The 22,428-nt window shown below is 38.3% G+C and overlaps 1 protein-coding gene across 1 annotated transcript in view; it reads left to right on the top strand.

Annotated features, from left to right (window-relative positions):
* The window catches only part of LOC140235392 (C2 domain-containing protein 3-like), a 55,640-nt gene extending 44,087 nt beyond the window's left edge, over positions 1-11,553 (top strand). The window contains 5 exon segments of the mRNA XM_072315419.1: positions 6,851-7,046; positions 7,703-7,862; positions 8,408-9,784; positions 10,201-10,321; positions 10,910-11,553. Coding sequence (XP_072171520.1) covers positions 6,851-7,046; positions 7,703-7,862; positions 8,408-9,784; positions 10,201-10,321; positions 10,910-11,083 — 2,028 coding nt within the window. The 3' untranslated portion in view covers positions 11,084-11,553.
* Positions 11,554-22,428: the final 10,875 nt, after the last annotated feature.

Raw genomic sequence — 22,428 nt, 5'->3', positions numbered from 1 at the left:
GTGTACATATATGTAAGCATGAAATGAAATTACCAGGCTTCGAATCTTAGCCTTATTCATGACAAGAATTGGCTTAGATAGTATGAATCACACTTGAAATAGGTGCGTGTGTGGTTCTCAACAACATTGGCATAAAGTCATTTTATCAAGTGGAGTATAGATTCTCTTTTGGATCACGTCGGGATCACCACTGTTGGGAGGCAGACTCTGGGTTATGTGTTTAAGATGTTATATAATATATATCATTAGCATGTAAATTAATTGCACAACAAACACACTCTCTAATTCCACCATGCAGCAATATCCCAACCTTCCTGAGACGTGACTCCACTCTGTATGATAATAAAGATCTTTGGCAAGAGAACATAATACTATATATGTAATTATCAATACACACATTTTATAGCCATGTACATGCTGTATCACATGCAGGTGATATGGGTGATAGCCATACAATTATTGTTTAATGAATGACTCTCAAACAAATATTGGATGAACATACTGAGAGTGTAAAAGCATTACTTGTTAATGAGTGAATTTAACTCATAATAAGGTTTTCAAGCTTGAGAGGACGGGACGTAATATAAAGGAGTAGCAATTGAAATAGGAATGTAAGTTCTGAACCACTGCGCCATGACAGTCAGAGTCCAAAGTCGACTTGGTAAAACATGTTGCTCATCCTTTCACTTTCAAGAACGCCTCAATCGCGATCACAAATGCAAAGAAAAACACAAATGGCAGTGCACGTCACTACCCACAACTGTGTGTTCTTCCTTTCCACGTCAGAACTCCAGAGTTGTGATGCTGATGTGGAACTGGTGCTGGAATTGGTATCCCTGCTGGGCGCCATCCAGAGCTCATGCAGTATTGAAATTAGGATATTAACGATGCAAACACATATTGAAGATGCACACTTTTTGATTTGTCATGCACTGGTGTTAAACACTCGATGCACTCCTTGTGAATTTCTTGATCCCTCAGTGATGAAACTGGCGGGGTTGATGAATGAAAGTGACACGAGAGTTCAGGTGTGCAAAATATGAATAAATCCTCTCCTGAATTTGCTCCAAAGGTACGGCATTGGTGGAGCAGTGGACATTGCCGATGTAGTATAATACACATTAATTGATAAAGTTATAATAACAACACAACCTCAACACAGAATGGAGTTGACACTGGACAATTGCATAGATCTCCTTTGTAATGTGTGGGAGGAGAGCGATGATATATTATGCATCCATCTCCTTTGGAGATTGAGAAGCAACAGAGAGAGTTAGATGTTCATGGACAGTGTGTAGAAAATGGGGCTATGCACAGGTGGAAGTAATGACGTACTGTAAGAAAAGGCTTCTTTATTGCGAAATCAGCGATTTTCAGCATTCATACTGTACTTATCGGTTGAAATCGCTGATCTCTATGGAAGAACAAGATCATTGGTGGAAATTAGCTACCGTGGCGGAGGTCTGCGTTCTTAGAGTGCTTTTCTGTTTTTCGTTTGTAATGATTAAAGCATATACATGATATATATGGCCAGAACTGCACAGCCACTCAATGCCAGTGAAAATAAAATTATCCATAAAGTGCAGTTTCCTGGACTGGAACCCCCATTGTCTGGTTCTGTAGGAGCAGAGGTTCTCACCTCCCTGGTAGGAGCAACAGTCGTTCCACAAGTGGTGCAGGTGATAACGCGGAACAGGTAGCCAAGTGGCACCCTCAGTTTTGGTCCTGCTTTCATAATGACAATCTCCAGCTCAATCTCATCATTTAGCGTAGCATTGACTATGTCAATGTTGACAAGTATTGCGTTCTTTTGGTATGTCAGACTGACATACCATCCGTGTGAGAGTACCTCAGTTCCCTTTGTTATAGGAACTCCATGGTTCTCAAGTGCAATCGCACTTGGGGGAATGCCGTCTGGGTCTTCATTGTTTTTCAAATTCATAATTGTTATTTGTGAGGAAATGTTGCGTCCAACGTATGTGATCTGCTGTGAAGCACAGATTTCTGCCTTGGAGACATTGTCGGGGTTCACAACTTGAATGCATTGCGTTGATCCAACGGCCATACAGATACATATTGTGAAGAGAATGAATACAAGCACAGACACAAAAAGAGCCTTCTGAGCCATGACAAAGGCAGACGATAAATCACAAAAGTCCCAAATGTCCAAAATTTCACACAAATTTGCACACCAAATGGACAAAATGTGAAGCTTTCAACACACGAATTGGTTCGGTGCAGCGTTGAGGGATGATAGGCAGGGTTCCGCACTTCCGCATCGAACCGTACCGAATGAGTCAATATTATTACTGCCCTCTTGTGTTCGAGTAGGAATAGGTTCGGTACATGAAAAATGTGTCATTTTCAGAAAATTGACCTCTCCCGACTTTTGTTGGAGTAGTCACATATATATATATATATATATGTGTGTGTGTGTGTGTGTGTGTGTGTGTGTGTGTGTGTGTATTCTCTCTCTCTCTCTCTCTCTCTCAACTCTAATCCTTTTTGTCAGAGCTGAATTCCCCCCAAACTATTTTTATGTTCTTTTTTCGGTAGAACTTTTTTGTGTCTGTTTTTTTTTTCCTTTTTTTTTGAGAAGGCTGTTGTTGATTCATTTCTATGACAGTTTTGGTTGAATGCCCCCTAATTTTTTTTTTTTAGCTTTTTCTTTTTTCATGGAGTTTTTATTGAGATATTTCTTTGGTACTTTTGGGTGAATGCCCCCAAACTTCACACTGGAATGGGATGATTGTCACTGAGTGTCAAGTGAATTAAAATGAACGATGAACCTATATAGCCCAAGGGGGGCACATTTTGCCCCCTACAATATTTTAATTTGTTACTCCTTCTCCCTTACTCCAATTTCAACCAAATTTGGTGACTTTTCCTGAAATCTGATTGCAAACATTTTGATATACATAATTTAGCTATGTTTGATATTGCTTGTTCCCATGGCAACTGTAAACTGACGACCATGTTAGTCAGATTTGCATCTTTTTTTCTGTTTCAATTTCAATTAATGATATAAGAGTGGATGAAATCGGCGTTTCTTGGCTGTAATGTGCAGAAGAAGTGAAGTGTACAGTAATTATGATTGTGAATTGCCCTGAAATGTTTTTCCTTATTATTTCCTTAGGCATCAAGCAATAGATATAATAGAGATAATTGAGAAAACAGTATTTTCTAAAGATTAGCCTTTAATTTTGTGGCATATTAAATACACAAGTAATGCTTGAAGTATAACCTGTTTAGCATGTGTGCAAATTCAAAATTCCAATATTATGGAAATATGAAATGTGATAACTACTATCCACAATGATATATCACATGTCTCAATATATGTGACCCGCTACAACAAAATGATCCTAAAGTCGGGCGAGGTCGATTATTTGAAAATTGCATGACACAATTCCCTATTCTTTCTGCTTTAAATTGATATATAACACGTCTTATAAAAATAATCGGCTGCGGAGATATCGATGTTCAAAAGAGAGCATGTCAAGACGTCTGGGAAATCACTGTTTCGAAAAAAGCGCCCTAAAAGTTCTCCTTGCGACGCAATCACAATCAAGAGACACGCAAGTCAGTATTCACCTCCGGACAATAGAAGTTAAGCCCTAGCAACCCCCGAAATGCTCATTCAAACACAGCGTCGGCGGTCTCCTCACCGACCAATCAGTGACCAGGATGTCAGGAGAAGCGGCTAGGCATAGCACAACCCGCCCGCACGCACCAGTCGACTGGGCAGTGTGCGAGCTTCACGCTTCGGTTAGCGGCAAGCAGCAAACTGACCAATGAGATCACTCTGGTCGTTGTTAGGGGCGGAGCCTATGTGTGGCGCTCAATGCAATGTTCGAACCAGTTTCTGCTTCGTTGAAACGCCAAAAAACATGGCCCAGAAAAACGCTATTTTTTGGTCTTTCCTTTCGTCATTTTGCTTCAAAATTTCGACAGATGATAGAAGACATGTCAGACTCTAATAATATGTCAAACTCAGAAAATCGTAAGTTTTGACCAATTTTGATGCTCTAACTTCAAACTCGATTTTCACGGCTTCGACTGTGCGCGACTTTAGGACCATTTTGTTGTAGCGGGTCACATATTTTCTTATGTCGTAATGAGTAGCGCCCCCATGTGGTGACCTTGAGAAATTTCAGCCAGAATGATTAATGAAGTTTGACTTGCTTTTGGTTTGTGGCAAATATGAACATGATTGGTCTATGATAGGACATATATACTGGGAATAAAGAAATCATACAGGATAGAAATCATGTTTTCAGCATATTTCCAATGCATTTCTTTATACTTTGTTAAAAAGCGCCATCCATGGGTGACCTTGATGAAGTTCAAATGTACAGTCATGTAGACTTTGAGTTCCTCCACCCATGTGCCAAATATGACAATGATTGCAAATTAAAAAATAAAAAAGTTATATAGGAGGGCAAAAAGGCCCCTTGGCCTGAGAAGAGTCAGTATAGCTTTGGCTTTATAGGGTTAATCTTAATACAGAATAACCCGGAAGAAGAAACTGTCAGCTTACTTTCTTTCTTTCTTTCTGTTTTTAATGTGTGGCTGTTTACATTTGAAGACGAAACATTACAATTATGCATGTTTTTGCAGAAATGAAAACAACTTCAAAAAACTTAATGGACTGCATAGCCCCCTCCATGGCTGACCTTGATGAAGTTCAAGTGTACCAATACCCTGAGTATCATGTTTGCTATAGGGCCTATTTGTAGAATATTCTTGAGACATGCCCTCTGCAAAATATTTATCACTCCAATTTTTTGTATTTTTTTTTTTGTTGGGGTTTAAATGTAAATGTTATACAGTATGTCCCCCCCCCAAAAAAAAAAAAAAAAAAAATACAATCAGACTTTTACATTGATAACTTCCAATAAAAGATTAAAATGTCTGAATGCTATTTCAGGGCCTTAAGATATAACATCTCAGCTATATTTCCCAGAAAACCCCATTCAATTTGGTCCAATGGTCACAGAGAAATGTGGATTGTTGCAAAGCATGTCAGGGGTCTGTTTCTTCCAATTTTAGCTCTTGGATGCTCTTGGAACTGCATAGTGTGTGAACACAATGGACAAAACTTGGAGGGAAGGGAACCCTGACATGCTTTACAAAGATCCTCATTTCTCTTTGACCACTGAAGCAAATCAGATGGGGTTTTCTGTAAGATGTGGGTAATAAGTTATAGTTTCATACCCTGAAATTGTGTTTGGATCGACTCACTATTTTTACAGCTATTGTTGCAGAGGGTCCTGTTGTATTTTTTTTAGGACATAGAGTAGAATGTATAAGACACACACACAAAACAAACTTTGAATAGACTAGTCGATTACTGATTCTTTCAGAATGTAAAGATCTAGGGCTCCATCTACTTGCTGTATACAATACCAATGTATTACAGTGCATGAATAATAATGATTGGACACTTATGTTACATATAAGTGATGTTGCAAGCATTGGCTTCAAATTCAGACTACATCTATGTTCACTTACCAGACTTCTATCAAAGACATAATTTTGAATGGGTATGCAAATTGGGGTAAGAAAATATTTGAATACAAGTTATTGTGATGAACCATTGAATTGCAGCATTTTTTTTTTTCTACTCCAGTAGATACACATCATGATTAAAACCTCCCAGAAAATGCACAGTATGCACACAAATCTTATGAAGGCCAAATACATTACAAAATGAAACATGAAGTCAGAAAACAAACACATCTTTTACAAATGGATGTAGAAATATTTCAAACATGCAAACATATGAATTACTGTTGTTTGACCAAGATGACAATAAGACATCGGTTTTCAACATCTGAAATATAATTTGTTAAGTTTAGAATGTTAGAATCTGATAGAGAATGGGTGAAGTACTGTACAATATAGAGTGCCTCTATCTTACATTTTGTGCAAAATCTTGTACCATGGTACTCATGACCATTTACCGCATGTATTTGAATAAATCGGCACTTCAGAATTGCATTAAGGATAAACAGCCCATTTAGGAAGCAAACATATATCTGTGATGTTTGCAATGTGTGTCTGAGTCTAAGGATTAGATGAATGTGACTACATATAACAATACTTGCTGCTTTTAATTTTCAGGTTTCTCCATCTTATTCTAGAATTGATGATACAAGCAGTGTGCAACTGTTAAGATCCAGTGGTCTTGTATGTCACACAGCATGAAAGGCTGTTGATATAGATCATAAAGGAATGTAGTTCAATAAAAAAAAAAAAAAAAAATGTTTTATGTTGTGTTTTGCCCCTTGTCAAAATTAATTGTCATTTTTCCTATATTGTTCGTATGTTCCATAGTTCCTATATTCCTTGTCCATGCATTTTATGAGATGTGGAAATAAAAAGAAATGAATGAAATGGAATGAATAAATCATAATTCATTGGTGGTGCTTTTCATGTAATCAATCTCCTTTTCATTTTCCTTGTGACAAAATTTGTCCTGTGCCTCCAAAAACTTCCATCTCAAATTCAATGCCAGAATGCAGTGTTTACCCACTGCCAACAAAAACATGTGTAGTAGTGAAGTGAATGTATCCAGATCTTTAAGACAACTGATGAAAAAGAGTGACTTCTGTAAATGTGGATGCTGACTGAAGTATATTGTTAAAGTGACAGTAGGCACTCCTCAGAGTGAGAGCTTTTTTAATTCCATTACCTGGTTCAGAAAGAGAGTACCGGTATGCTGTATTTAAAATAAATAAATTGATTAATAAATAAATAAATGATAATAAAAATATTGATGAAATACAGAAAGGACAATACAGAAAATTGTGATAATGCACTAGGTGTTCTGTTTGTTTTTCCTCAGGGATCCCCCAACACTTCCCACCTGTTCAGCCGAGTGCCCCTCCCCCCTCCCCACCTCCTCCTCTCCTCGCCCCACCCATCCAGCCAGACCGATAGTCTTCCATCCAGACACCCTGCTGCGAGGAGTCTGGAGCACTTTCAGCAGCACCTGGCAGGGGTTAGAGAGTACCACAGGAAGCTACAGGACAGGATCAAGAGTGAGTCTTGTTCTTAGGTCAGGGGCTTTAGTATCTATAGCTCCTCAATGATACTATGTTCTTTTCCTACCCTGTGTAGTGCTATGTAGAAATCAGAGAGATTGCTAAATACCAATTTTCAAACCGTTGTCAATTCAGCGTTGATAGCTCTACTGTTGCCTTGGGAACTTTTATAGAGCAAAAACACGATGAAATGAATTAAACCTCATTAATAAAATCTCATCAAAGAAGTGTTCTGTACTATATGGTGTGTGGTCGAATTTGGATGATTGCATGCAAACCAAAGTAGGCCTGTCATAGCAAATGTTCCGGAGTTGCAGAAAGTGTTAGATAATCAGAGAAGTCAAATCACAACTGTAAAAACTTGTGCCGGGGAATAAATCAATTCACCCAAAGTTTGCCAGTCTGATATAAGCATATTAAAGTTAAAGAATTCCTCATATAAGCGCATTGGTATGAAGCCTTCTATGTCAACCCTGAAAAAAATCTAAAACAATTGCCATTGTATTTTTTCTTATAATGGTGTATGTTGTTTGAAATATCATCCCATCCCAGGTATTCCAGATCTCTTTTTCTGGCCAGTTCCATTTCTTAACAAATCTATGAGCATACCTTGAATGTTTTCCATCCTTTTCCTCTCTCGTTCAATGTGTAAGGCCTGCACAAGATGGAGAGAGATGCTGGCATTGAGACATCCAACGAGGCGCCTCCTGAACCTCCGGCAGACTCTGCACCAACCAACCAGCACCATGAAGAGCAAGGTTCATCTGTTCTGGACAGAGGGCCATCCACTTCGTACCTCATGAATAACTTCAGGTGGGACTACACGGTACTCTCATCAGAGATATGTACCAAATGCTGATTGAAGATCATAATTGCAGTCATACACTAAGGTTCTGATAGGAATAGAAGTGCATTCAAGCTTGATTCAATTTTTTTTTCTTGTCTCTCACTCCTCACACTGACTTGATGATGGTGATATCTGTTAATTGATCTGATTAGCACCAAGGTAGTGCCATTTCTACAAGAGATTTTCTCCAACAAAAGTTTAGTTTATTTATTTATCTTTTTTTTATCGCAATCCTGCCTGTGTAGGCTTAAAAATCTCGTTTAGAAATTGATGCCGAATGTATTATTTCGTTCAATGTGACATTTTTATTGCTGTTCCTTCTTCCTGTGAAATACCGTAACCAAATCAAATTTCTAGTATTTCTTAATTCACATAAAAACAGGATGGGAAAAACAGACATAAATCAGCTGAATGCAGGCAGTATACAATCTTGTGTGTGCTACCAACAGCAGAGTAACATTTCATGCATTTGAACTTTATCACATATTTCTTACTGATTACATCTTTCCAGGAGAAACATGCAAGAACTAGAGTCCCTTCACCAACACCTGAAGAGCAAGTTGTCAGGAGGAAGCAGTTCATCTCTACCACCAACATCAGAGAGAGGGGTCTCACATCACCATGGAAGTGAGGTCGATGATGCACAAAGAGGATTGTCAGATGGAAATGCCAACAATGAGGACACAGGGGAAAGTAAAACAACTCTGCAACACAAAAATCAGACTGACAGTGAGGCAACAGATCACTCCCATGACCTTGACAGAGACGAAGATCAGAACTTTGAGCGATATGTTGACACGGGCAGAGAGGGTGAGAGTCATGGTAGACTTGCGGTGGAAAGGGGCCCTCATAGTATTGGTGATGGAGATTATGAATTGCATGAAGAAATGACTAGCCATGGCCATCACTATGGCAACAGGATGGATGAAGAAGAGGATGATGCATGGGATGAGGAGGAGGAGGAGCATGAGGAGGATGTTATTCCTGTGAGACCACTGAATGACATCTCATCAGCAGCTTTCCTGGCAGGCATCAGCCCCGATGTCATCAGTCCCCCCTCCTCGTCGGAGTGGGTCTCCTCCAACGCCCCCAGCCACGATTCTGCCTCTGCTCCTTCCTCCGATCTCCAGGATCTCCTGAGCTACCCTGACAGCACACTCCATCGACAAGGACGAGTGAGGCGTGGCAGCGAAGAGGAAATCAGAGCTGTTGGCCACTCCAGCAAATCCTCAGCTGGACCATATGATGCATTTAGGACTCATCATTCAGATGGTAGCCTTGGTGCGACACATAAGGATGCAGTCCCTGAAATTGGAGATGACCAGAAGAGCTATGGTTCCAGAGGTCCACCGGCATCACAATCCAAAGGTGAGGAAGATGACACTGCCAGGAGGTATCTGGGGCATGATGAGACAGAGATCCCCAAGAGGCCAAGTGCCGTTGGTGATGATCATTCGACCGAAGCCAGTCATGAGGGAGATGTTTCTCCTGGTATCAGTGATGTTGCTGGACAAGTGTCTTCAGATGCCAGCCCGGATGGCTCTTTGGGAACAGTCGACATGGCAACCAGACCAAAAATGAAAGATTCAATGGATGTGAGAAAGGACTTGCAGAGAGAGAATACCGCAAGTGGCACTGAAGCCTCAAAGCCGGTGAGTGTCTCCGATGTCACGGTAACAATGCAGCCAAGCGATATGAGGACATCATCCGGTGGTATCAGGGATGATGGTGTTGACAGAAGAGAGGGACGTGCCATGGCAGACGAGGTCCCAGTGGATGATGGCATCGTCTTGACGCTGGATGCGAGGGAGGCTGAACTCCAGCGCAGACAGATTGAGCTAGAGGAGGCAGAGAGAGCCACAGCAGCAACAGCTGCAAGGCGAAACATGTATCCTTTGACTTGAGGAGTAGATGGTACAGACACACTAACGCTGAGATAATTAAATTTGTAATGAGATATGTCTCTTTGATGTGCAGAAATATTTTGATTTTCAGATAAGGTCACTGTCCACATGTATGTTTCAATTTGTTCAATGGAAGTTAGGCAAGTAGTTATTCAGGTGAAACATATGTTAAAGGGTGATGATAGTTTTGATAGTGGTGATGCCAAAGTAAAAATCAAAGAAAAAGAAATTAATATACTTTCTGCATGTGCTGTATGTCAATTGCACAATAAGGAGCTTGACTGCCCTTGAATCAAAGTTGGTCCTACATAAAGATCAGTATAGATATGGGTACTTCACTATGAAAGGTCTTATGACTAGCAATTAATCCATAGTTTATACCTTGACTCAAGTGACCCAGACCTACTACATCTGTCAGTGATAGATTGCCAGACTTCTTCCTTCCACCGTCTGATCTGGAGGCGTCAATGAGGGCGCTGTACAGCAACATCTCTGTACCATCGGGGACGGACTCGCGTCGAGTAGGTCTCAATCTTGATGTATCCTGGGACAAGAAACCACTTGTTTCCATAATTTTCAGGTTATTGATACTGTATAATGATGTTTTGCAAGTTTGATATTGTGCGAATTGGGACTTTATGACATTTTTTTTTTGAGTTGTTGAATACACAAGTATCAACCAATTTGAGATTAGAGCTGAGTATTCATGGGGAGGTGTCTGTAGGAAATGTATGTTGTAGCAAAATCAGCCCATCCTCAACAGGGTAATGAGAAACAAGCATTACCATTCATTTCAACACATTTAATTGCTCATTGAAATCAGAGACAGTGACTCTGTCCACATTAGTGCAGTGAATTGCAGAGACATTGTCTTAGGGATGAGGTAGTGTACATTGTACCTTTGTAGTGGCTAACGGCTGATATATTTCATGGGTGGTCATGTAATATTGTTGTGATATGTGCCCACTAAGGATGACTTCCCACATTGGCAACAAATTATCTTTTTCGTGAATGTTCAGTAGTGAAGTTCAAGACTTGTTTTCTTCAGTGGACGAGTAATTTCCTTGTTTTGTCCTTCCATTGTACTCTTCCTACATGTAAAAAACCAGGAGCTGACTGCCAGGGAGCGAGAGAAGTTTGAGGCGGCCCAAGAGATGGCCCAGCGTCTGACCCAAGGAGGTACCAGGAGGCAGCCAGCATCACGGTCAACTCCGCTTTCCTTCAAGCAACCCACGGCCGAGGAGGCCAAGCGCATCGCCAAAATATTCTCAGCAAAGTTTTGAGATGATGCCTTTCCCCCTTTCATGGAGTTAATAGTCAGAATTCTTTTTGCTATATTTATAGGCCAGTTAACCAGGAGTAAGGCAATATTGTATACTTTGGTATTTATTATCACAGAACTGGTTGACATGGAAAGGTTCACGTAGTTGAAATGTTCAGAACGTTCAAGACTGTCTTTCAACCGCTGGATTTCATCGAGTGTTTTTTTCAATAGTAACATTGCAATATCTACTTTCCTGGCTGATGATTATCTGTCATTGCCTTGGCCCGACAAACAAAGCATGCTACAGAAAAGAAAAACATGAAAAAAGGAGAATAAAATGGAGAGAAGCTTAATGTCTTATTAGTAGATTTTCCATTTGTGATAATGGGTACTGCATCTGACAATATTATGCCTTCTAAGAAATCTGTAGCATTGCCCTCTCAGTATTCTAAAGAATGTAGTAAGTGGAACTCACATTGGAATCCTGTCCCATGTAACGAACATCTCCAGCAATCCTTGTTAAGGGGAACGCAAACCCAAAGAGCAATGTGGATTGAGTAAAAGCATTAACATTAGTAGAACACATCAGTGAAAGTTTGAGGAAAATTGGACAATCGATGCAAAAGTTATGAATTTTTGAAGTTTTGGTGTTGGAACCGCTGGATGAGGAGACTACTAGAGGTTATGACGTATGAGTGGACAACAATATAAAGAAAATTTAAAAGGAATTCCACAAAAATTCACTTTTCTAGCAAAATGAAAGAGTACTTGACTAACCGCTTTCAGAAAGCAGGGAGAATAAGTGCTACCCCTAATATGTGTCAGTATCAAGTTGATGGAATGTGTAATTTTCATGAAAAATCATTTTTTATTGAATTCCCTTTATATTTTCTTTATATTGTAGTCCACTCATACATCATAACCTGTAATAGTCTCCTTACCCAACAGTGCCAACACCAAAACTTTAAAAATTCATAACTTTTGCATCGATTGCCCGATTTTCATCAAACTTTCACTGATGTGTTCTACTAATGTTACTGCTTTCACTCAATCCACATTGTTCTTTGGGTTTGCGTTCCCTTTAATGGCATAGCTTTGTTCAGCTATTTGCACACATATCTTGTAGTGTTGATCTTCTAGAGGAGCTGTTTGAAGAAGCGGCCACAGGATAGATATACATTTTCTGTTGACTGTCTTCAGTTTGGGAGTTTTTTGTTTTGTCTGCTTGTGTGTTTTTCAAGCGAACCAGACCAAGCGACCCTGAGCAGGAAAGATATAAATTCAACGCATCATGGACACTAGTTTGTTCAATTTTGATGGGCATTGGTAGTTGAGCTTTGAAAATTTGTCAAACAAAGCAGACTGTGATATGAAAATGATGCAGTTTCACATCTGGCCTCCAAACCAAAGAGGCCTGCCATCCCAAGAAGGCCACAAATGCCTGAATACTTTCCTAGATATATCTCCCACTTCTCCAGTCCTCTCTAGTGTATTTATTTCTTCAACCAGACACTAACTGGTATTCAGTAATCATTGATCAGAATAGCATACCTGCCAACAGTTCCCCCTTAAGAGGAAATTTCCTTTTTCTTAGGAAAGAAAAAGCTAAATATTCAACCTTGTGTGCCTATTGTTTTCAACACCTGCTAATAGTGATGTATGGGAGATGGGTGAAGATTCCTATTGTTGCACATTTTCTGCCGGTTATCTCTATTTACTGAACTTAAAGGTTGCCAGGTATGGAACAGATGTTCTCTTTATTAAAGTGTTGAATACATGTACTGTACATAGAGATTACCACACCCTCTCGCTCTAATTAATATCACAAGTGCTCATGCTCTTCATGCAAGCTATTTTTTTCCTCTTAAAGTAGGTAATGCTCACAGTGTTACAAGAAGCTTTTGTTTGCACGATCCTGATTTTAGTTTACATCTGCTGCGGGTGTCCCAGGTTTCTGGGGTGAGCAGCAGGCGGCTAGAGTGTCTATCACCCACTCTCCATGCAATTCTGTTTCGTGGTTGAATGCAGGTCAAGCCGCATATTCCTGTGTTGGTCTTGATACGTGTACATTCAGACCAAGTCTTCCTTGGTCTTCCACACCCTCTGAAACTGGGAATCTGTATACTCATGATTGTGTTAATACATGATGTGGCACATACTACATGCCTGTTCCATCTGAGTCATTTGGATGGGTTTTATTGGATGCTGACAAAACTAGCTTAATAAGGTACTGGTAACAGCCAAGTGCACCCCACACAAGAGAAGTGTTCCCGAGTCTGAGTAAACACTGTCAGAATGTGTAAGATTAGAAGTTATGAAAACTAAGATCAGGCATGTGAATGTACACAAATTTGTAATGATGTACACCATGTATTGATTGTACTTATATATCATGTAAGATATTGTAGATTACATTTATTTATTGTCACTTTGTCCATACACTTCTGTTAATAAATATGAAAATATTTGTAGATACAAGAATTATATTTCACTGAAATAAAGATGACAGGTCATCTTGAAATCTGGTCACTGTCACGAGGCTTCTGAAATCTGTTTATGATTATACATCAGGATTTAGCCCCTTCTTGAACAGTTTGCTGGGTAATATTTTGATGAGGATGTGTTACTGTAAAATGGAAATCTTGCATGATTAATATTTCCTTCTGAGTGAAATACAGAAAACTTCATAGATATACTATTGCAAGAATGGGGATATGCTTCTGTCCATATTCTAGAACCTCCCGGAAGACCTTGCATGCTCAAGTTTTTTTGTGCTAGTTCAACACAGCACAAAATTTGCAAAGATTTCCCCTACTGTGCAATATTCCAGGTTTACAGTACGTTTATAATCGTCATGACGAAAATGGCTGCAATGAAAGAGCATTCCAAATTAAGACCTGATCCAATTTTGTTATGTTGTCGAGTGCAGCTTTCAAAAGGAAATAGCCTTTCCCATTTTGCTCGAAATGTTACTGCAGTTAAGTACCCATCCTCTGGTAATCTTGTAGGGGTAAAACTTCCTTTCTGTCCATGTGTGTGTATATTTGTGTGCAGTGCGGGGGGGGGGGGGGGGGGGGGATGGCAAGTGTGCAGTGGTTACTGTGTCTCAAGTTTATGCGAGCATCTGCCCTTCTATCAAAATACACTCAACCTTGCTTAAGTCGACCTCGCATAAGTTGAATAATTAGCCTATGTCGATGGTCTTTTCAAGCCCTCTTCTCTTTATATTCTATTGCTTTTAATCATAAGTCAAACTTTTTCTAGGTCGAAGCTATTTCTTCAGTCCAAATAGATTCAACTTTTCATAGGCAAGGTTGATTGTATGCTTCAAGAGACAGATGAGAATCTGTTTTAGTGAGGTGGTCTGAGCACAGCATTCAGTACAAGGACAAACAAGTACTGGGGGCAATTCATGAAGCTTTTTGCCAGATATTACTTGTATTTGAGACAAACTCAAATCCGTGCATATGATTGGCTGAGAGCAAATACATATATGTCAGAAAAATATCTGACAAAAGACTTCGTGAAATGCCCCCCCCCCTCCCTGTTATGTCTCAAACAATTTTGTTTTAACAAATTAAGCTCTATGCTACAAGGGTCATGGGTCCCCCTAAGGGTATCCCACCCTACAATCGTACAGGCTTTCACATTTAATAATTGCTGAAAGAAATTCATTATGTAAATGCCGTTGTATTTCAGCTGAGCATTCAGCAAAACGTACTATTCACAATGTAGTGACACATCAAACACATCAGGCATTGCACACTGCTATACCACATTCAACAATACAAGTGTAAAGATTGCATAGTGTCCATGTAACAATTTCCCAGATTTTTATTCAGACAATACAAGAATCATGTACACTGTTTGATAACATTGATTGAAAATGAGCAAAAAACAAATCAGTCATCATTTCACTGCACATTGACAGCACATTACATTGTAAGTAATATACTGATAACTAATGCGCATTTTGTGAGGAGCAAAGATTTGCGGAAGTAAAATGAACGCAAAAGCTTTTGTCTACACAATACATTGACTGCCAGTTGCCAATTCACAAAAATTTCTGGTTCTGGTTTTACAGTACATCTCATTCACCCAAGTTGTAACCATGCCTTGCTGCAGCTGACTATTTTAGCATTCACAAAGGGTTAGATCATTTCCTGCCTCTGAACACATCTTTGTGACTCCACTCTTTACAACTACATGTACATTGTACATGCTGAAACTAGAGTCTGTCTGGCTCGAGGACACTACAGGAGTTTAATCTTTGGTTCAGTCTGTTCAAGACAAAGATTGCCAGAAGAATTCACCTCATGTGAAATATTCCTTGAAACAACAGCAACAGATACATTGTAAATATATTAGAATTGCTCTGAATTGCACGGGAGAAAATTATGAAACTATAAGAATTGTAGTGTCCGCATGTCGACCAACAATACAGTGCACTCCCGTTGTAACGAACACAGTTATAATGAAATTCCAGTTATAACAAAATAAAACTCCAGGTCACAAAATTAACGGCTCTATTTTCTTTATTGTTTATTTGTTCAGTTATAACAGAATTTCGCTATAACGAAAGAAAACGGCCGGTCCCGAGGACTTCATTATAACAGGAGTCCACTGTTCATCCTATGGGAAGCTAAGTGACAACAGCCACAGGAATGTGATATCCTTTCCACCTACATTTATGTTGCATCAGAATATTTCTTGTACATAGGAAAATTTCTCCCATGATTCTGATCAAAAATATGAGACAATATCATGTTCTCATATGTGGCCAACATGAGAGAAGTTCCTTTCTTCACAAGAATAAAAATAATCATCACACTGAGTCCATTTTTTTTTTTCTAATGAAAAATGAGAAATTTTAGACAAAGAAGCAAACAGTCACAAGATCATAATCACTGAAATGCTTACAGGATGTTGTGTTGATGATTTATTACCATATTCCTCTGATCTCAATTTTTTCAGTCCATCCACTGCCTTTGTTTCACTTTATCCCAATCAAATTTTCTCTTTTCCAATTTTATTTTCCAATAAGCAATACAATAATAGTTTTCTGTCAGCCTAAACATCAGCAGTTTGTGTCCTTGATTGAAGTTGACAAAACAATTACATGTAATTAGCATACACACGTACACCTAGCGCTAATGGTAAGAGTAGACAGGTGCTCAACATCCACATACACCTGGTACTACTGGTGACAGTGTACTGGTGTATGTGCATGTACCTAATTAAAATCAATTTCAATACACCTGCTACATGTACTACTGGTGAAAGTGTATGCTTGTATATATGTCCAATCTGATACATGTACACAGACACTTACATGGTGATAACATACAAAAAACTCAGTTTAAATACACATACACCTGCTACTAATAGTGTCAGTGTTTACTCTTAACATGTATGCAGATTGCTATTAAATGGTGTTTAAAAACCCATTTCATGCATGTAGTAATTTACGTATTGTGTATGAAGGCAATAACAATATGTCTGGTATAACAAATTGTACTGATGATCAAATGAAACATTTGTTGTTTTGTTTTGCTTTTTATTGATTCCACTAATGATGTAATGAATTGTCTGAATATGAACACAATTTCCCCAATACCAAACAACTTTTTCAGGCTGAATTTTCCCAAGGTATGTTATCTGCATTCTACTGTGGAAATGCAATTCTCAAAATGAGGATTATTTGGTAATTAGGTACCATGGAAGTGCAGAACATTTGTAACTCTGATATATTAGAAAACTAGCTTATTGCTCATTATATTTTACACCAGTTTTGAAGGATCCCCATCTTTCTATGGAATGTTTGGGTGGAAAAACAAATCCCAAAGCAAAAAAAAAAAACAAACAAACAAAAAAAAAAAAAAAAAACTTAACAAACAGACAGATATCTTTGAATTCATAGAGCAACATGTCAATCTAAGGAAAAAGTCAGAATAATGAATTTACACAAGCTAGGAATCCAGGGATACTCAGTTTTATGTTATGTCAGCACATACACCTACACTTGCTATATCATTCAAAACCACTATTACACTTCGTGCACACTGAACTTCCACAAAGTAATATTTTCATCTGGTCAGTTCATCAACAATTTTTGGAAACTCATGCTGGCATTAAGAAGCCATCTGTGAACAATCAAGCCATTAAATCGTTCAAAAACGATCTACTGTAAAAGTGGACATTTTCACACATTTTGCACGATATGAAACAAACATGAATATAAAAGCAAGCAAATTTTTGGCTCGTTTGACAATGTGGTAATGTTTTATAATTTGATTTTGTGGAATTTAAAAAAAAAAAAATGCTAAATTCATCTTTTACTTGGCCAAGCGTGAAGAATAACTTGTGCGAAAATGTCCACTTACCAGTATTCTGTTAACACTACAGCTTACTGGGAATATTGAGTACCAATGGCAAATCCAGTGACACACATTTTCACATTTTGAAGCATTTGGCATTATTTTCAACCACAAATTATTTCACAGCTTCATCTTTGCAAATGTCAGAGATACTGGTATCATGTATGGTAAACTCGCACCTGCTCCATTGATACAGGCACACCAGCACCTGTATCAATGGAGGAGATAACCTACTGTATCCTCTTGCACATACTTAATTATTTGCATCCACCCATCATCTCATTTCACACATTTATATTCATGTTAACATCGAGACGTGCTCACCTAAAATGGGGCTGCTTGCCCAGAGTGACTTGTCACCATTCATTCTCAAGGAGGCGTGGCCAGCATGTGACAGCCTGCCATTTGGACCGATTCAAACTTCACAGATATAATCAAATCAACAACTGGATTTCACTTCATTCACTCTTTTTATTTTCATTAAGTTTGTTTCCCCAATTACTTCATCCATTTTCCCTGTTAGTGAATGCACTCCTCCCTATCAATCTATTCAGCCTCTGATTAACTGGAGGTACTGTATGATATGACAACAAAAAATGAGATTCATATTAATCTAAGCAAGACTAATCACACAATATCCTAATGCATGTACTCCGAATGAAGTAGACAGTGCCTCAATACAATCAACATTTTATCTTCAACAGTGGTTAAAAAGAATATAGAAAATGAATGTCCCCTCTAGTTTTACCTTCCCCTTAGAGGATAAGATATTTGAAATTCTTGTACTGGTATCTATGAAAATAGACTCATCTTGAGTGACAGAATGCATTTGAATATGGGGGGGGGGGGGGGGTCATACCCAACTTCTCGCCAATGTATTAAATGCATAGCGTGCCCTATTTCCCACCACCCCCCCCCCCCCACCTTCTTTATCATATTCATAATCAGTTAACTCCCGTTATAACAAAGTCCGTGGGACTGACAGTTTTCTTTTGTTATAACCGAATAAATAAAGATAATAAATACATATCTATCTGAGAATTTGTGGGCCTGAATTTTACTCTGTTGAAACTAGATTTTCATTAGAACTGCATTCGTAATGACGGGAGTGCACTCTACTGGTGATTTTGTAGTTTGCATGGTCCCACACAAGAAGCAACATTAGATGAATTTTAAATAATCTGACATTCACAGCTTCTTATCATCTACTCAATTGCTCATTTTTTTTTTTACCATCTGTCAATTTCACTTTACCATGTGCTGCATCAAGTTAATGCATCCTTACAATAAAATTGTTTTTCTATAATAATATTATACTCTTTTTAATATCATTATCACAGTAAATATATATCTATGCTTTTTTTTAATAAGCACACCTTCTAAAATCCCTCTACTACACTGTGCTCCTATGTTGATACAAGAATAGCCAGGTCTGAAGAAATCAGTCAAACATTGATGCACCTGTGTTCTGACAAAGGAAAAATTACATAAGAGTGTCTTCATTTTTACCCTTAATAGCAACGATACAGTTGGGTCACACAGTGTAGCATTCGCAACGAATGCGAAACTACAAGGCACATGCTGAAATCTGAGACAATAATATTTTGTCTGGCAATTTGGGGAGAAGCTAGACACAACATAATAGCAATTGAACTATACATGTACGTCACACATGGGTATCACAGCTCTATCAATTTAAGACCATGATTACAATGTACATGTGGCTAACACTATTAAGCAATATGCAATATCTATTTACCAATGTGAGTAAACATCAATTACACAGGTGTTACATATCATTTCATAACATTCGTTAACTATACAATGTACAACAACCAAATAAATAGTAATCAAACAATAATCATACAGGTCTAAAATACAAGAAAAAAAAATATATAACTCTCTTCACGTGGTGGAAATATTTACATGCTAGAGTAAGCAGTCATAATTAGACTGCATCGATATTAAGTATATTTTGAATGCATGAAACAAACACATAATATTGTACATTGTATGCTACTGGCTGGAAGACATTTGAGTGTGTAGAATTGCCATCATTTCCAGTTTCACCTCTCTACACTGTAAATACTATAAAGAACAACTTTGCCCACAAAACCAGTCATCACATGGTCTATCATTAATATGATAACCTTAATTCCAGTGATATTAAACTTGATGGCCCAAAGTCACATCACATCCATGGTTTACATTTTGTAAATGGACTGAAACAGGCCTGAAATAAGTGTACAACTGCATATGTGTCATTATTCATTATTGGACGCTGATTGTCATACCAAGGTACAGGATCTCTGTGCTGCACTTTCGCAATCAAAATTTTTCAAAAATCGCATCATCAATGGACTAGCTTTAATACACTACCTTTTCAACTCTGGCCAATATCATCACATTGATAATACTTGCTGCACATCTTATCTCTGGCTCAATGCATCACATAAATACGTCTAAAGCATCTAATTGAACACATCAGTGTCTGTGTAACGAACACCACAGAATTGTCCTTTTCCCCTGTTCTTACTTCTGCCGAGAAATTTCTCCCACGTTGTCTCTCTTTTCTCATACAATTGACAACATCAGACCTGAATGATTTGATAAATTATTGCATGGCTATTCTTTTATCTAACAAGTCTCTCTGCCCCTTTTTCGGGCAAATCCTAAATAGATAACACACACTTTGACGGTCACAAGATTTCTCTTTGAATCCCACAAAGTATGCCATAAACATACAAAACTAATTGTCCCCCTTGAGGACCAATTCACTAGGTCACTTTTCCCCACACCATCTGTTCCTGCTTTTGCAATATGTACCCGTAACAGGATGACGTGTTTTTTTGTTTTTGTTTTTGTTAATCTTTTACACCAAATAAACATAAAATGGAAATAGAAAATGAGCCAATACTTTGAAAATATGAGTCAGCATTACAGATTCAACCCTGTAACATGGCGTAATAATAATAATAATAATAATAATAATAATAATAATAATAATAATAATAATAATAATAATAATAATAATAATAATAATAATAATAATAATAATAATAATAACAATAACAATAACAACAACAACAACAACAATAGAAGAAGAATAATATGAATAATAACCACACCAATAATAACAACTGGGCCACTTCATACTGACATGGTGCTGTACAAGAAGTCAATTTGATGCACACACGTATTTATGCCTTTGTATAACATGATGTAAAAATGAGGTTATCTGTCCAATGAAAAAAAAAAAAAAACACTGACTAAAACATGAAGATCACATGGTATTTGTCAAAATTCATCATGTACACATGTAGCACTGACTGGACTAGCACACAGGGGGCAGGTACAACAAACACCATTGACAATCAGAGTCTGGGGATAGGTGATTGTTCACTCACATATCCTCTCTCATATTGAAACGGTTCAAAAGACTTGGTCCCCTTTGACAACAAAAAAGCAATATAACCAGTGCAGACTTTTACACTCTACCCTTCCTGTAGGAATAAAATTCTAATTTGTTTTCCAGTGTATTGGACTGTGCAATAATGTAAATGTAAATATTAATGTTGTATTATACTTTTATGTAAGATAGTTTTCCAACAAAATACTCTGTCATGCGTACTAAGAAAGGGGGATGTGACAGATACTAGTCAGACTATCAATGATTCTCTTGATTAACTGACACATACCTTTCTTAAAGCTTACAAAAGACAGACAAGACAAAAAGACCTGCATGTTTTCATCGACAAGAATGTGCCCATATGAATAGTGCCATAGTATCGGCTGAAGGTAAATTGGGACATGCTGTGTAAACAAAAGGAGAGGCTGAACAACATCTGAAACCCTGCATGACCAGCGACATCCGACACTACAGCAGAACATGGAAGGGCCAACCCATCAACATCCCCTCACAGCGTACAACGACAACGACCAACTTTTTTTCTGGCATGAAAGGCAGATGAAACATGAAAGCTTTCTACATTTATGTAACAAGCACAAAAGCAAAAACAAAAACAAGAAAGAATCGTCAGAGCCTGAGCAGTGGAGCAATTCAGTGAGAATAATTCAAGGGCATTCAGTACATACATTGTAAGCACACATCCAAGGTAGACTGTGGCCCAGAATGTGTAGGAAATTATTACCATATCAACAACAGCGATGAGAATCTATTTGTTAAATGAAACCAGACTGAGGAGCATCAGCTTTTACAAGAATGAGAGGAAGACATTCAGACGTTTAATCAGGCAATAACATTGATATTCCCAGACTGCTGAAAAGCTGACACTTTTCCCAGGGAGGAAAGGATTCATACAAACCAAAAAACTTAGGTGGCTTCCCATCTACTCACTTCAAACAAATCTATGCTTGAACCACCTCTACCTCTGCTGTGCACATTGGAGTTTTCAGCCAGTACCAAGGTGCAATTCAGAGCCAAAGTACCATAACTCTTCAGACACACAGCAACGGTTGACTCAAGCAGAAGACATCTTTACTAACAAACAAGTAAAGCTACAATAATGTGGGATTAATTAATCAAAACACACAAACACACACACACAAACAAATATATGGAATCAGTCATACACACAATTACAATATATTCCTCAATAATGATACACAAAAAAAAAAAAAAAAAAATCACCAGGTATAGACAATGACTGCATCTCAGTTGTGGGAAAGCATATGGCACTCTGTAATGCAGATGCATGCGATGTTACATGAGCTTGGCACGCTGATAGTTAAAGCAGTATACCTCCTTGCACAATGCACACATGCAGTGGACAAGAGCACTTCAATTATGCTGAAATGCTCCATAAGGTACCGATCGAAGATAACTGCCATCCACCTAATATGAATATCACTCTCTTTCTCTGTCGAGTTGACACCGTTGCTCCTCATTCGCGGTACAAGTAGATTAAGTAGCATGGAGTTGACAAGACAAACGATTCACCATTTGTGAGTATGCTCACTGAACATT

Source organism: Diadema setosum, chromosome 11 (assembly GCF_964275005.1).
Source record: "Diadema setosum chromosome 11, eeDiaSeto1, whole genome shotgun sequence".
NCBI lineage: Eukaryota > Metazoa > Echinodermata > Echinoidea > Diadematoida > Diadematidae > Diadema > Diadema setosum.
The sequence above is the reverse complement of the archived record's forward strand: the minus strand, read 5'-3'. Positions and strand labels throughout refer to the sequence as shown.